This window comes from Artemia sp. Qi Xiang Cuo, chromosome 3 (assembly GCF_049724085.1).
Source record: "Artemia sp. Qi Xiang Cuo chromosome 3, ASM4972408v1, whole genome shotgun sequence".
Taxonomy (NCBI): Eukaryota; Metazoa; Arthropoda; class Branchiopoda; order Anostraca; family Artemiidae; genus Artemia; species Artemia sp. Qi Xiang Cuo.
This window is the reverse complement of record NC_142796.1, coordinates 66,512,274-66,526,577: the sequence shown is the minus strand read 5'-3', so window position 1 is coordinate 66,526,577 and position 14,304 is coordinate 66,512,274. Positions and strand designations below refer to the sequence as shown.

Here is a 14,304-nt window from a genome sequence, read left to right as displayed (position 1 = left end):
GATATGCCTGACGATATATATATGTTACCGTGAATGTCCGATATTCAGTGAATGTCGACATTCACCTGTGAATGTCCGACCGAAATACCTTTTTTTCTCCTTGGATTTAGTCAGCTTTGCCAGTCAACTTTTTCAATTTAATGCAAGGTTTGACGATGACAGGTTAGGTTAGATTAGATTAAGTTAGGTTAGCATAAATTAGGTTTTTAACCCATTTCTGATATTTATAACCAAATTTTACCTAATCTAACCTAACTTTTACCATCATAGCTTGCATAAGACTGAAAAAGCTGACTCACAAAGCTAATTGAATCTAAGCAGAGAAAAAGGAATTTCGAACATTCACCGGTGAATGTCAACCTTAACCATATTTTGGACATTCACGGTAACATATACAGTTTTGGGTACCCATTTGACTGACCGTATATCAATCATGAAGCTGTATGAAAAATATGGCTCTATCCCACTTTTTAGGGCTATAATGAGAGAAAAGTTGAGATGACTAGGACACATTTGGGGAATGAAGGATGACAAATTGCCAAAGATCTTCCTTTTAGGCCATTCATCTAGCGTCAAACGAAAGCAGATCCTCCTCCAATCAGATAGAAAGATGTCACAAGGAAGGATTTAAAGAATATTGCAACTTGTTTGGTGAGGTAAAGAAGGGATAGATTGGGATGGAGAAGGAATATGCTCAGCTGTGGTAGCCTCAGGAGGCTTGGTGCTGTAATGAATAGTTAGTAGTAGTGGCATTATATATATATATATATATATATATATATATATATATATATATATATATATATATATATATATATATATATATATATATATATATATATATATATATATATATATATATTACTTAAAAATAATATGAATAAATTACATATTAAATTATTTTTGGATTAACGGCAAAAAAATATATATATAATATGTGCATTTTAATCTGTAAAAAAATGTCGTTTTTATAGTATATCCTTGCTTTAATGTGCTGTATATTTACTATCATGTTTTGTCTTGTTTTTAGCTTAGAAAGCTTCCAATGCGTCAACTACAACAAGAACTGCAAGACTTAGAAATTCAGCAAAGTGAAATGGAAAGGCAAGGAGTCTCCCTTGAAAGACAAATACGGGCCATAACAGAGTCCAACGCCATCTCTCAAGAGAATAATTCCACGGAATCATTAAAACTAGAGGCTGAAGATTTGATTTTACAGCTTTTTGATATAGTCAATGAAAAAAATGAGTTACTTCGACGACAAACTGAATTGATGTATTTGTAAGTCTATTTTGCAAGTTTTATATCTCCTGACCTTAGAGGGACATTGTCCTACTTCTTGGAAACTTTATTATATGCTCTTTCCAAATATCATTGTAGGTTTTCTGACAATGACCCCCTCCTCTATCAGTCTCTTATATGCTACTGTTATTACTAACAACTCGCTGCAGCACCCAGCCGCCTGAGGCTAACACAGCTACGCACGGTCCTCCTCCTCCATCCCAATCTTTTCAAAGCCGCCGTCTTTGCACCTTCCCAAGGAGTTCCAATTTCTAATTACAACATCCTCCTACCCCATTTGAAGAAGACCTGATTTTTGTTTGGCCCTAGATGATTGGCCGAAAATGACGGTTTTGGCAATCCGTCATCCTTCATCTTCAGAATGTGTCTTAGTCATCTCACCCTTTCTCTCATTATAGCCCTAAAAAGCGGTACAGTAGACCAAATTTTTCGTAGTGCTTACAGTTTCAGATACGGTCAGTCAGTCTATTCCTCAATTCCCAGACAATTCCTCTGGAAAACATCTTACAAATCCTACTCCGTCGTTTAGAGCGCCCATACCTAACCACTCAGAACCATACCTAACCACTGTTTTGACTGAAGCTTCCAATTTTTCCCTATTAATATATTTCTCCATTAATTGAATCTTGTGATATGTCATGGACTCTTTTTAAAATGGGTTTCTGCATCCTCGATCGATAAAATCCAGTTCTGCCAGTGAAATAACGATCGAATGTTTGAAATAAATATAATTTGAAACGTTTTTCAAGAGCGAATAACAATGGAAGGAACATATGTATATCATGGAGCTAAATCCGGGACTGCCAGGTGGGGGTGCATTTTTTGAAAATTAACCATGGTATTTGGAATGGGCATATAATACATAATTTAATTAAAAATGGTGTATTTTCAAAAAAAAATTAACCATGATATTTTGAAAGAGCATATAATAAATAATCTAATGGTACTATTTTTATTTTATATTTACTTCAGAAGAGCCGCTCAACTGCAATTTTACCAACGGGAATAACAACATTCAAGAAGACTTTGGAAGACTTTAATACAAAATTTTAGATTCCGGGTATCCCTCCCCCCCTCCCCTCTTAAATTTAAACGAATTGTATACCTTTCTCATTGCTCCATAGTCCAGTTAATAAAATTTTATCTGTTTCATTTTTCATTCGGCCATTATACACAATTTTTTTTTTCGGGTATTCACCCCGCCCCCCCGTCCCTCTCAAAGTTGAATTAATTATTCTCCTTTCCCAGGGCTCTGTAGTCCAGATAATGAAATTTTACCAGTGTAATTTTTCAGTCGGCCATTAATGAAAGGGAAATCAGTTGTAAAGAAAATATATTTAAAAAACGGAGGGCAAAATCTTTTAATAAAAGGGTTAAAAATAAAACTTCTTAATATAAAAATAGTAATGAAAGTCCTAATATTTTTGTATTATTATTTTTTTTTTTTTCTTATTATTACACGTTTTTAACATATCTTCATTATAATTGTATATGGAAAGGCAGTGTTGTCTAAGAAATTATTTACGTAATGAAAGCAAATCAACGGGCTTTGACATTGTCTTTAAAAGAGTGCTGGCGTATTATTAGGATAAAATCAAAGTTTCTTTTTCTAAGCGGCAGAAGGTTATACAGATTCCCTATATAAGCCGTTTGAAAAAATGGAATGACCTTATGCGAATGACAGACCCAGGGCTGTTTCCAGGATTTTTGTTCGGGGAGGTGGGGGGGGGCACAGAAAAAAAAACTTTAAAAAACATACCAAATTTTTTAAAATGGATTTTGTTATATTTTTAAGAGTTGGACAAACAATTAGGAGGGGGGGTTCAAACTTCTACTCCCCTGAATACGGCCTTGGGCAGACTTTCAGAGTTCTGGCTTCTTACGGAACCAGATAATTTCGCCCACAGGTCGCGATTTTTTGGGATAAAATGGAGTTTTAAGGAAAACTGGCTAATAAAAAGATACATGCTTAAATCGGCGAATTGTATGCAACACAGAGAATTACAGAATTATTCATACAAATCTTTATATGCTTCGGAAGGAGGTGGACTCAAAGACCCCTAGACAAGGGCTTGTTTGAAGAGTACGAGAAATTAAAAGTGAAAACTCAAGATTTCTAAAAAAAAAAACTAATAAATAACAAAAAGGCATCGGTCAATATAAAAATATATTGAAAATGTTTATACTGTGTGTCGTGTCTCTAGGTTTTAATTACTATGAAACTTATTTTCAAGAGAGAAAGGCCCCATATTCAGCCTTTTATTTTCTTTAGGCTATCATTTGTATGGTATATTTTCTTTAAGCTACATATTTAGGCTATTAAAGCGAGGGAAAGAGTTGGGCAAATAAAAAAAAAAAAAATGTCTGGGCAGCATAGAGTATTTAGTGAAGCGCTATACTATCTGTTATGTTTATGGGTTTTAATTCTTGTTTAAAAGTTCAATCTCCATCTAATTAAAAATTTTCATTTTCGTTTAAGGCTTATTTTAGTGTGGAAGATCCGCTTTTTTCAGTTTTTGATTTTCTTTAGGCTCAACTTTGGATTATAATATTTTTTATTGATGCCAGATTCGATAAGTTTTGGCAAATTGGACTTTGCTACCAAATTTTCAGAAACTAAATGGCTTCGTTCTTTCAGACTAGAAATAAAGGCGTGGGACAGTCATGACATCTTTTATAATCATTAAAGGAATTTCTGTATCATGATCCCTCCCCACCCCAGGCTACAATTGTCTCTCTTCAAAACTTAATTTTACGGGGGAGAGCATGGGAAACTTAAAGTGGAGACTCAAGATCTCTTCTGTAAGAAACAAAAGTTTGGGCACTACAAAGTATATAGGATAACGCTATACCGTCTGCTTTTTTTTCTGGGTATTAATTCTTATTCAAAAGTTCTATTTCCATATAATTAAGAATTTTAATTTCTATTTAAGATATGTTTTAACGTGTGAAATACCTTCTTATTTTCAGTTTTTTTTTTTTTTTTTTTTTTTTTTTTTTTTTTTTTTTTTTGCTCTGCTTTGGATTATTCTATTTTCCATCATGCCAGGTTGTACTATTTTTGACCAATTGGACTAGATAAATTTTGCTGACGAAATTTCATAAACTAGTTTTATTTCGCGCTAAAAATTAAAGCTTGGGGCAGTCACTTAAATCTTTCATGGAGTTTCTTTGTCATGACAACCCCGCGCTATCATATTTAATCTTCAAAAACTTAATTTTTTCTGGGTGACAGGAAGATAAAATATGAAACTTTTTACGGCATTCGGAGATAAAAGCATCTTTTTTCAATAATAACACAAAAGAAATTCTGCCAATTAGACTTACTTATAAATAGCATTATCCCTTACTTTTATTTGTTAGAGACTATGTTTATTCATTCCGTAGTTTAGCCTATATTAGCCTAGTAACAGTGGTCAAATTTATTTTAGAAAGCGGCAGCAACGACTTGAAGAAGAATATGTGGAATTGGAATATCAAATCCGGTGTTTGTTAGACAAGCCTGAAAATAGTCGGACAGAGGAAGATAAAAAAAGAGAAGAAGAACTGATTCAAAGGTAAACTTATACAATTTAGAAGGGTAAGTAAAAATAGTAGAAGCAATTTGAAGAAATAGTGGAAATGATCGAAGAAGTAGTAAGACAGAGGAAGATAAAAAAAGACAAGAAGAACTGGTACAAAGGGCAAACTTGTACAGTTTAGAAGGATAAGTAGAAATATTGAATATACTCGTAGTAGGACAAAGAAACATAATAAAAGAGAAGAAGAACTGATTCAAAGTTAAACTTATACAGTTTAGAAGGATGAGTAGAAATAGTAGAAGAAAATTGAAGAAATAGTAGAAATAATCGAAGAAATTGTACGATAGATGAAGATAAAAAAAAAGAAAAGAAGCATTGGTACAAAGGGTAAACTCATACACTTAAGAAGGATAAGTAAAAATAGTGAATATAATAGGGCAGAGAAACATAATAAAAGAGAAGAAGAACTTATTCAAAGAAAACTTATACATTTTAGAAGGAAAAGTAGAAATAATAGAATAAAGCAGAAGAAATGGCAAATATAATACAAGGAATAGTAAGACAGAGGAAGATAAAAAAAAACAAGAAGAACTGATTCAAAGGTAAACTTACACAGTTTATAAGGATAAGAAGGAATAGTAGAATAAAGCAAAAGAAATAGTAGGAACGAGAAACATAATAAAAGAAAAGAAGAACTGATTCAAAAAAACTTTTACAGCTTAGAAGGATGAATAGACATAATAGAATAAAGAAGAAGACATAGTAGGGCAGAGAAAGATAAAAAATAGAAGAAGAACTGTTCCAAAGGTAATATTATACAGTTTAGAAGGATTAGTAAGTTCTGATGCAACACTAATTTGACATAATAATCAAATCGGCAAAAAGGAAAACAAAACAAGGATAATTTTCATTCAGCTATTGAAATAGGAAAAGCAAATATAGTTTGCCAAATTCTTCCGCTAAACTGTCTTCAGTACAAGAAGAAGCCAAGAAATAGTGAAAATAAAACCACGAGAAAGATAAAAAAAAGTATAAAGAAACGGTAAAGCTTTTATCATTTTTATTATTTTTTTGCTTCTTCTTTTTTACCAAAATAATTCTTTATTCTGTTTTATTCGAACCAGCTTTTGTTTAAATTTGATTTTTCTCCATGGCTAGAAAATGTAAAAAGAAAAAACAACAACTGAAAATAGTAGGACGAAAGAAGTTACATAAGAAACAAGGGATTTATTCAATGCCGGACTTATAAAACTTAGAAGTATCGGTGAAAATCAAAATAAAACCGCGAGAAAGGGAAAAAATAAAATAATAGTGGAAAAATCGTATAGTTCGAGGGTTTTTCACTTTTTCTTTTTACTTCTTCCTTTTTCATTCTTCCTCCTTACCCAACCTTTTTTTTTTATTCTGGTTTATTCAAGTTTGCCTTATATTTGATTTTTTCTACATGGTAAGAAAAATATGAAATGGAAACTGAAAATAGTAGAACGAAAGAAGTTAACATGAGAAAAAAAAGTGACTTATTTAAAGGTGAATTTACAAGGTTTGCAAATACGCACTGAAATAACGTGACTGCATTTACCTATAAATTTCTGCTTAATGGTGCGTTCAATTACACCAGTAAAACTGCACCAGTTGGAAATAAATGGTTATAGAAAACGGTGTTTCTATTCACACTAAAATAACGGAATATTTTGAATAAAAATAGCAGTAACAGTGGAAATGCTTTTTTTTTTTTTTTTACGATCTATTCCTTTTGAACAATTTAATTAATTTTAACGAATTTCATCAAATTTTTATTTAATTTACTCAATTTTGACAATAATAATCGACCACTGGAGCAATCTTTTAAAATTATAATGGAAGTAACTGTATTAAGGTTAATAACTATTAAATAAATTATAATATTCCGTATTAAATATAATATAATGTAACTATATTGTATTCTGTAACATATTATATCCAAATATAATAAGAAATTAATAACAATTATATTGGATATGTTATATTCAATACAACTAAAATAAATAATAGAAATATTTCTATTATTTATTTTAATTTTAGGGAACCTAACCTAAGCGACTATTAGAGTAGTGAAAATAATTACTATACTTTTAATGTAGCACTATTATAATAGTGAAAAATACTTTAATTTTTTGTTTTAATGATATTCTTTTGTAGATTAAAGAAATGATATTGTGTTTGTATGTTTGTTTGTTGTTGTTTTTTTGCAAATTTGTTGCTACCAAAAATTGTGTGGTGATAATTCTCAGAAACATGTTAATTGGGAGGTGGGTGCCAGAAAAATACAGCCCATCCTTGATTTTATTTGTGATAAATCAAGAAAAGAATCTGCTAACTAATAAACATTATCTCTCACGGATTATGTATAAATGTTTATAGGCTAGAAACCAGGGGCGTCAGTTGGAGGGCAGGGCGGGGTAATCCATCCCAAGTTTTTGCTTTTTTTGTATTTTCATTGAAAAAACTGAAAAAACAAAATGGAACCCTGCCTAGATTTTGAAAAATAAATCCCCCCTCCTCTCAATTTTCCTAATTGTTTAGTAAGAGAAACTGGAATTTAAAAAATAACGATAAACAACAAAATTAGTAAAGTTTCGAATATAGCCAGGAGTCACATGGAAGTATTAGGTGGTAAGGGCCGGGGTGCACTTAGGGTGGAAAAGGGTAACAAAGCCAATAAATGCGTTTTTACTAAATGCCACAAAGTTTGGGTTTTGTCATTATAATGTTTAGTTAGAAACAGAATCTTGCATGAAGATTACCTAAACTTAAAAGGTCATTGAAGTAATTAACTCACCTAGTCTTTACCTTTAGGTAGCAAAACGTATCTAGAATGACCAGTTTGTTTCTTAATTGCGTTACAACCACCCCTCACCCCACCCCTCGCATACTATTTAACAAATTTTTCTGAGATCTCTTGCTACAAATGTGTTCCAGAATATGATAAAAAGATAAATTATGTACCAGTTGGCAACAATACAACTTGGGTAGTAAACTGGGTTATCACTATTTGTAATAGAGAACTTTTTTTTAGATAACATAGATTGAAATTCAAGAACAGAGCCAAAGAATGTTAGTCTTGTTATATTTTGAAATTTGGAGTCAATAAACTTTTTTAGTAGCGTCAGAATCAGCGCCAGTAGCATCAGTTCATGACAATTTGGGGCGGAGGGTGCGCAAAATGTCTTTCAAGATCTAAGAGGGAGTGGCCAATTTGAAAAAAATATTAAAAGGTACTCTCCAAAACCTAGGGGAAGGTAAACAAATCTGGAGGTGGGCAAGAAACTTGTTCTCATAATGATATATTATGATTGTGTTGAATCTGACTCATAATTATTATTTCTGTATAAGCGTCAATCGAGAAATGGTTCCCACTAGATAGTTTTTTGGGAAACACGTTCTTAAACTTTTGGTTACAATGGGATGTGGTTTGCTCTACTAGGTTACAGCTGAAACTATGTTGCTATGTTTATAAATATGAGAAATCTAATCTGATGAAGATACAAACATAATATCTTTAGCTGTTATCTAAAAAAGTACGTTGGGTCTTCATCACGTCATGACATCGTCATAACAAACATAAAGTCTTCAGCTGTTATCGAAATAAGTGTTTTGGGTTTACACTCGAAATTTCACTCGTACTGGAAAAGTACGATTAAAACTTTATTTTAGAATGTCAGAATAGGACGATTTCGTTAATTAAAGTTGACCTAGGTTGGCCTGTTTAAATGGTCCAAGATTAAAGCGTTGACGTATATGTCTATACGTCATGTAGTCATCATACGTCATAAGTCAGATACGTATGGAGGGCTCAGTTTTCTTTTGTTTTTGAGAAGAAAAATTTAAAACGAGGTAACAAAAATAGGCAAATCATACGGATAATATACAAAAGGATTAGGAAAATCGTGCAAGTCTCGTGATATGGATTAATTGACAATGGCCCAGAGCCCTTCATATTTCGTGGAACAAGACCCAGCACTTACCATACCGGGTCTTGGTCTGAAAATAATATTTTTGAGAGTTCGATGTTGAGTTGTCACCGAAGATGTTTAAAACTGATTTGAGGTATATTGATCAAGAGTTATTGGAATATAGGGGTGAGGGACGTTGATTTTAATTTTAGGGATACTTTATTCTGTAGTTATTATTTTCATAATTGGCGTTTCCCTTCTTCTTTGTGTCTGATTTTTTTCCGACAGCTTCAGCTTTTTCTTTACTTATTAATTTTGCCATGCTATATTTGATTTAGAACCAAAAAAGTTACAGTCGAGGGAAAAGAAGCTCCCTCGTAATATTTCACATTTCTAAAAATGATTTTTGCATTTCACAAAAAAAATCAACTCTAGACGTTACTTTAATTTATGTTCCTTTTACAACCCTGATAAACATCCTCCCCCGACAAAGGAGGAGGAGTCTTTTACTATTAGTTTTAGCTTTCTCAGCCAATCAGAACGTTTTTTTTAAAATGGAAATTATTGAACTTTTTTTTTCGCGAATAGGTTGGTTCTAGTAGTAGAACGAAGGGCTGAAATCGTTGACTGTCTAGAATTGGAACGACGACGAGGAGAGGAAGAAGATACAAGTATTAAGTGCCACCTTGAAGCTTATAACTGTAAGTACTGAGAAAACCGTCGGCTGGATATCAAATTTACGTATCTCCATAATTGTTAATTTTCAGAGGAGCGAAAATTATATATCTCCGTAAAAAAATTATGGAGATAATGTAATCATTATCTCCGTAATGAAATCATTATATCCATAAAACAATATGGAGGTTATGAAACATTATATCCACAAAAATTCTACGTATCTATAAAGAATACGTATCTCCATAAAAATTCCGAGATTTTTATGAAGATACGTAAATTTGATATCCGACCAACAAAACACTGGATGTACCACAAATTTCTATTCGTAAGATATAGACAATTTGAGACTGCTTTAGTAAGTGAAGAATACTGAGAGCCATAAACAGGCAGTAAGGAAGGGGGCAGGAAGCAGGAAGGATAGGGGGTTTGGATATCAGTTCCTCCTTAACACTCGAGGTTTTCTTGATTCCACATGTAAATTCTGACGTTTCCCATATACTTTGTCAGTTTTTCAACGCTCCCCCCTGAAATTAATTCCTGGTTACACATTTTTCAAGTGGTATACTCATTTGTCTTGAAATGTATAGGAAATCCTGAAGTCTCTTTAACTATACTATCAATACTGCCTACACTGCTAACGATAGTTAGCTTTGAGCCACGTGTTTCATAATATTGAAACGTCAATATAGCCAAGGCCGTATCCAGAGGAGGGGGGGCTACCCTGTTTGAACCCTCTCTCGAAAATTTATGTCCGCCTCGTAAAAAAATCGAATAAAATACATAAAAACATATTTTTGGAGCGCTTTGTAAATTTTTTTGTAATTAACCCCCCCCCCCGAACAAAAATCCTGGATACAGCCTTAACTTTCTATTTATAGAATATATATGTTGATGTTGCCAAGTTTATTTCTTGTCAATTTGCCAAGTTGTATAATTTATGCCATTGTGTACTTTCCATACATTTGAATTACTAGTTGCAAAGCCTGTTGGATCACAGCCATAAAAACGAAAAAAGAGACGCAGCGTACGCTTTTTGTCTAGATTGAAAGCTCCCCCCCCCCCCCAACACAGAACTCAAAGCAAGCTTGAATTTTTTCAAGTGTTATTTCTTTTTTATTTGTTAAATTTCCTTATTTTTTCTCAATTTTCTAGTTTTATGCTGTTAAACAGGGGCGCCGTTTGGGGGTGGCAATAAAAATGCTGGAGATTCGCCCCTGGTGTTAAACCTATGTAATATTCCGAAGGGCTTGTTTTCCATAATTAGCCATTCTTTTGGTGCCATTTTATGTTGAAAAGGATATTAGGTACCATAAATTCGAGTCTTTTTATTGTAGCTTTTATAATCTAGAATGAATTTTTGTGTCTATTTTGTAGTCTTTGTAATGTATATTCTTAAAATGTATTTTCTTAATTTTAGGGGTGGGGGTGTGTGTGAAAATTTGTTGTTTTTCAATTTGTTCAATTAAAACACCAAAAGGGACATTCAACTGCTTATTTTTAAAAATTTATGGTTAGAGGGGAAATGTAGGAGGGCACATCCCCCCTCCTACAATTGACTTTATTCGTTAAAAAAAACAAGTGAATTAATTATATGGGGAACGTCAGAAATTAAATGTGAAAGATGGAGATTCATTATACACTATAGGTTTAACCCTTTGCCAAAAAAGAACTGTCCCTGAAAGTTTCAGTTTGGTCCAACCCTCCCCTCCCCCCCCCCCACCCCAGCAGTGATACAAAACCAACTAGACGCTGGACCAAAAATGTACCTTTGAAAAGTACCAAAAATTGTACTTTTGATTTCCGATGAGAAAAGACCCCTCCCCCCCTGTAATTGATATTATCCATCTTCACTCATAGAATGATCTGATATTGATTTTTACTGGACAAGTATAACTTTTAGCCTTAAAATAATGTATTTCCAATGTTGTAGTATTTTTACTAACGAAAAAAGCCTATTATTGATCTCGAACCCGCTCACACTCCAATATTGGGAGTCTGATATTCTACCAACTAAGCTAGATGGGCTTGTTAGCTGGTTTAAGCCTTTAATATATATCTGTAACAATGTTTCCTATAAATGTTTTTTTTTCTCTAGATTTACGGATACTTACCAATCATGTGAGTTGTATGACTTCGAACATTGAAACTTAGTTGGGTTTATTTAATAGAAACCTGGCTTAATTAGAAACGTAATTTTAAATTTTTAAACTTAGCTTAATAGATTTGCAAATGTTAAAATAAGTTCATTGTTTCAGAAAAAGGTAGAAAGCAACTCTTAGGGTAGAAGCAGAAGAGACATGACCAATTTTTTTCCCCTGAGTTTAGATCGACCAATTTTGTTGATCTTTGAAAGACCGGCGATAACCCAGAAAAGGGTTGAATACAACAAGTCGGGGTTTTGTCTCCTCTTAAGCTAAAAACTTGTCAGGGGAATAAAACTCTGTTAAAAACTCTATTTTTTACAGGTTTATTGCCCTTTCTTCCAACTATTATGTGCCTTTTATATTTAAGTACCAGGGAACCGAGATTCGCGCAGTGACAAGAAAGACAGATTTTTATAAGAACTATAATTTCATTTTATTTTATTCGGCAAACCTTTGTGCATATTTACTTTTACCAATTATTGTATGCTATCGAGAATCAAATTAAATTTTTATGTGCTTTTCAAAATATTTAGCACTCTCATCTTGAGCAAAGTTTATTATAACTATTCCAAGTATTTATCACGTTATTCATGTGAAAAGAGTCGAATAACGTGATACTGGAATTAGAAGTCTGACGCGCTATGCATTGCGCTAAGCAGCCTTGTAAACACTAATGAAGGAAACGGAATAAAAAACGCATATGAATGTGACGTCATTCATATAAAAAAAATTCCAAAGCCATGGCCCTTAACGAACTGTCTCAAAGTTTTGACGAATCTAGATCGCCGGATAAAGTCAAGTGTGCCAATTTTCAGAAAAAGATTTAATTCTATTCATTAGAAAAAGTATATACATATGTGTACCATTATTGCTCGTTTAATAAGATGGATCCTCGCTGTCCTAGCGCTGGATTTAGGATTCTGTGTCTGAGGGGGCGAGGGTTTGAACCCTAGTTTATCCAATTATTTGGTTTGGGACGGGGGTCAGTGGCATGACTCTGCTCAGCGGTGCCAGAGTCGACCCAGCTATAAATGGGTACCTGGAGAAATCTGGGGAAGGTAAACAGGAAGGGTGTGTGAAAGCACAGGATGGTTGGCCCCCAACCCCCCATTGCACTTCCTGGCTGAAGGGCCAATAAACGGAGATCAGCACCGTCGGTAGGGACTGTAAAGTCCAATGCCGTATTCTTTACCTTTTAATAAGATTGATTATTGTTTCTTTTTACAGTAAAACACGATTCAACACCGTCATCTAGTCCTGTAAGTGAGTCTAAGCCAACAAAATCCAAATTTAAATCTCCTGCCAAGCTACTGATGAAAGTTAGTGAGCACAAGAAGAAGCACAAGCAAGAGGGCGAAACACAATCTGAGAAGAAGACGAAGACAAAGTGGTTTAAAAAATAATCCCTCTTACTTTTGTGAAACTATGCACTGTCTTTGCGCTAGCCGTGATCTTATATACCGTTGCTGTGGAAATAAAGGGACTTAGGTACTGCTTTTTTGTATTTATGCCTCTTTGCTTTTGCAACAATGGTTTATATTTAATTTTGCTATTTTTGTTGACGTCTGAAGCAATAATGTCGTAATTTTTCAATAAAATATGAGTCTTCAACATTAGTGTATCCAGGTTTTCCTTTTTTATTAGGTGCGTACCTAAACTGTATTTAGGAGAAGTTTTTAAAGAAATCTGTTTGCCCCTGGGAAACGTTTCTATGTTTTTTTCTTTTCTAGAAATATGTTATTAATACAAAATATATTATTTGGATAAAATATATTATTAAAATATGTCTTTTCTAGAAGTGAAAATATGTTAAGTGGAACCACATTAACTAAATGCCTAGCTCGATATTTAGCTTATCAACTGACAAATGAACTTATTTTTGGCCAGTGAATGTGTTTTTTACGCTGCCATTTTGTATCATTGAGAATTGTCAATATTATAATATTGACAATTATATAATAAAATATAGAATTGTCATAAAGCAAAAGTGTTCTTTGGATTATAAGCAAGTATTTTGTAATTTTCTATAGTTGTAGTCAGATTTTTTTAGTGTTTCCTTCTAAGGAGGAATAACTGTAAACAAGGACGTTAAATTCAATACAAAATATAGGGAAATCTCGAAACTAAAGTAGCCTATTGGCCGAATAAAATATCTGTTTTTGTTTTTTCAACCGGCTCACAGTGGGGTTTTTTTTTTTTTTTTTTTTTTTTTTTTTTAATATATTCCTCGATAAATAAAGGAGAACTCAGACCTTGTAGTGATGACAATTTTAGCAGACATTGCCGTGCTTGTTCGAGTATTATAATTGTGGCAATCAGACCTAGCCTGAAACTGTCTGAGAAGCATAAAGGTAAATTATTATTATTATACTTGAACATAAATAACTGGTGATAAAAGTCCCGTAAGCCAGCAGCTGGTAAAATTTTTTGTCTTCTATACTCCAATCTCACAGAATCACTATAAGATTTATTGCAAAGTAAACGGATCGCATTATTTTGGAGAACTCGAATTGGATTAACTAGCGACGGAAATGTCCCTCACCATACCGAAGAACAATATAAAATATATGGATGTATTATCGAGAAATACAACAACCTTAAAAAACGATGCGGGACAAAGTGTGCGAGTTTTCTAAGGATTCCAATGTTCCGTGATAAAATCGCTGACGTGTTCCCAACATGTTTCCTAAACGACAAAGTTTTATCAAGTGTAATACCTAAATACTT

General features: G+C 33.1%; 1 protein-coding gene across 5 annotated transcripts in view; it reads left to right on the top strand.

Annotated features, from left to right (window-relative positions):
- Positions 1-13,188, top strand: part of LOC148954433 (uncharacterized) — a 252,464-nt gene extending 239,276 nt beyond the window's left edge. For all 5 annotated transcript variants that reach the window (XM_089086509.1, XM_089086510.1, XM_089086511.1 and 2 more), the window contains 4 exons: positions 1,031-1,281; positions 4,734-4,859; positions 9,344-9,456; positions 12,805-13,188. In XM_089086509.1, coding sequence (XP_088942635.1) covers positions 1,031-1,281; positions 4,734-4,859; positions 9,344-9,456; positions 12,805-12,980 — 666 coding nt within the window. In that variant the 3' untranslated portion in view covers positions 12,981-13,188. The remainder of the gene's footprint in view (positions 1-1,030; positions 1,282-4,733; positions 4,860-9,343; positions 9,457-12,804) is intronic.
- The last annotated feature ends 1,116 nt before the right edge of the window (positions 13,189-14,304 follow it).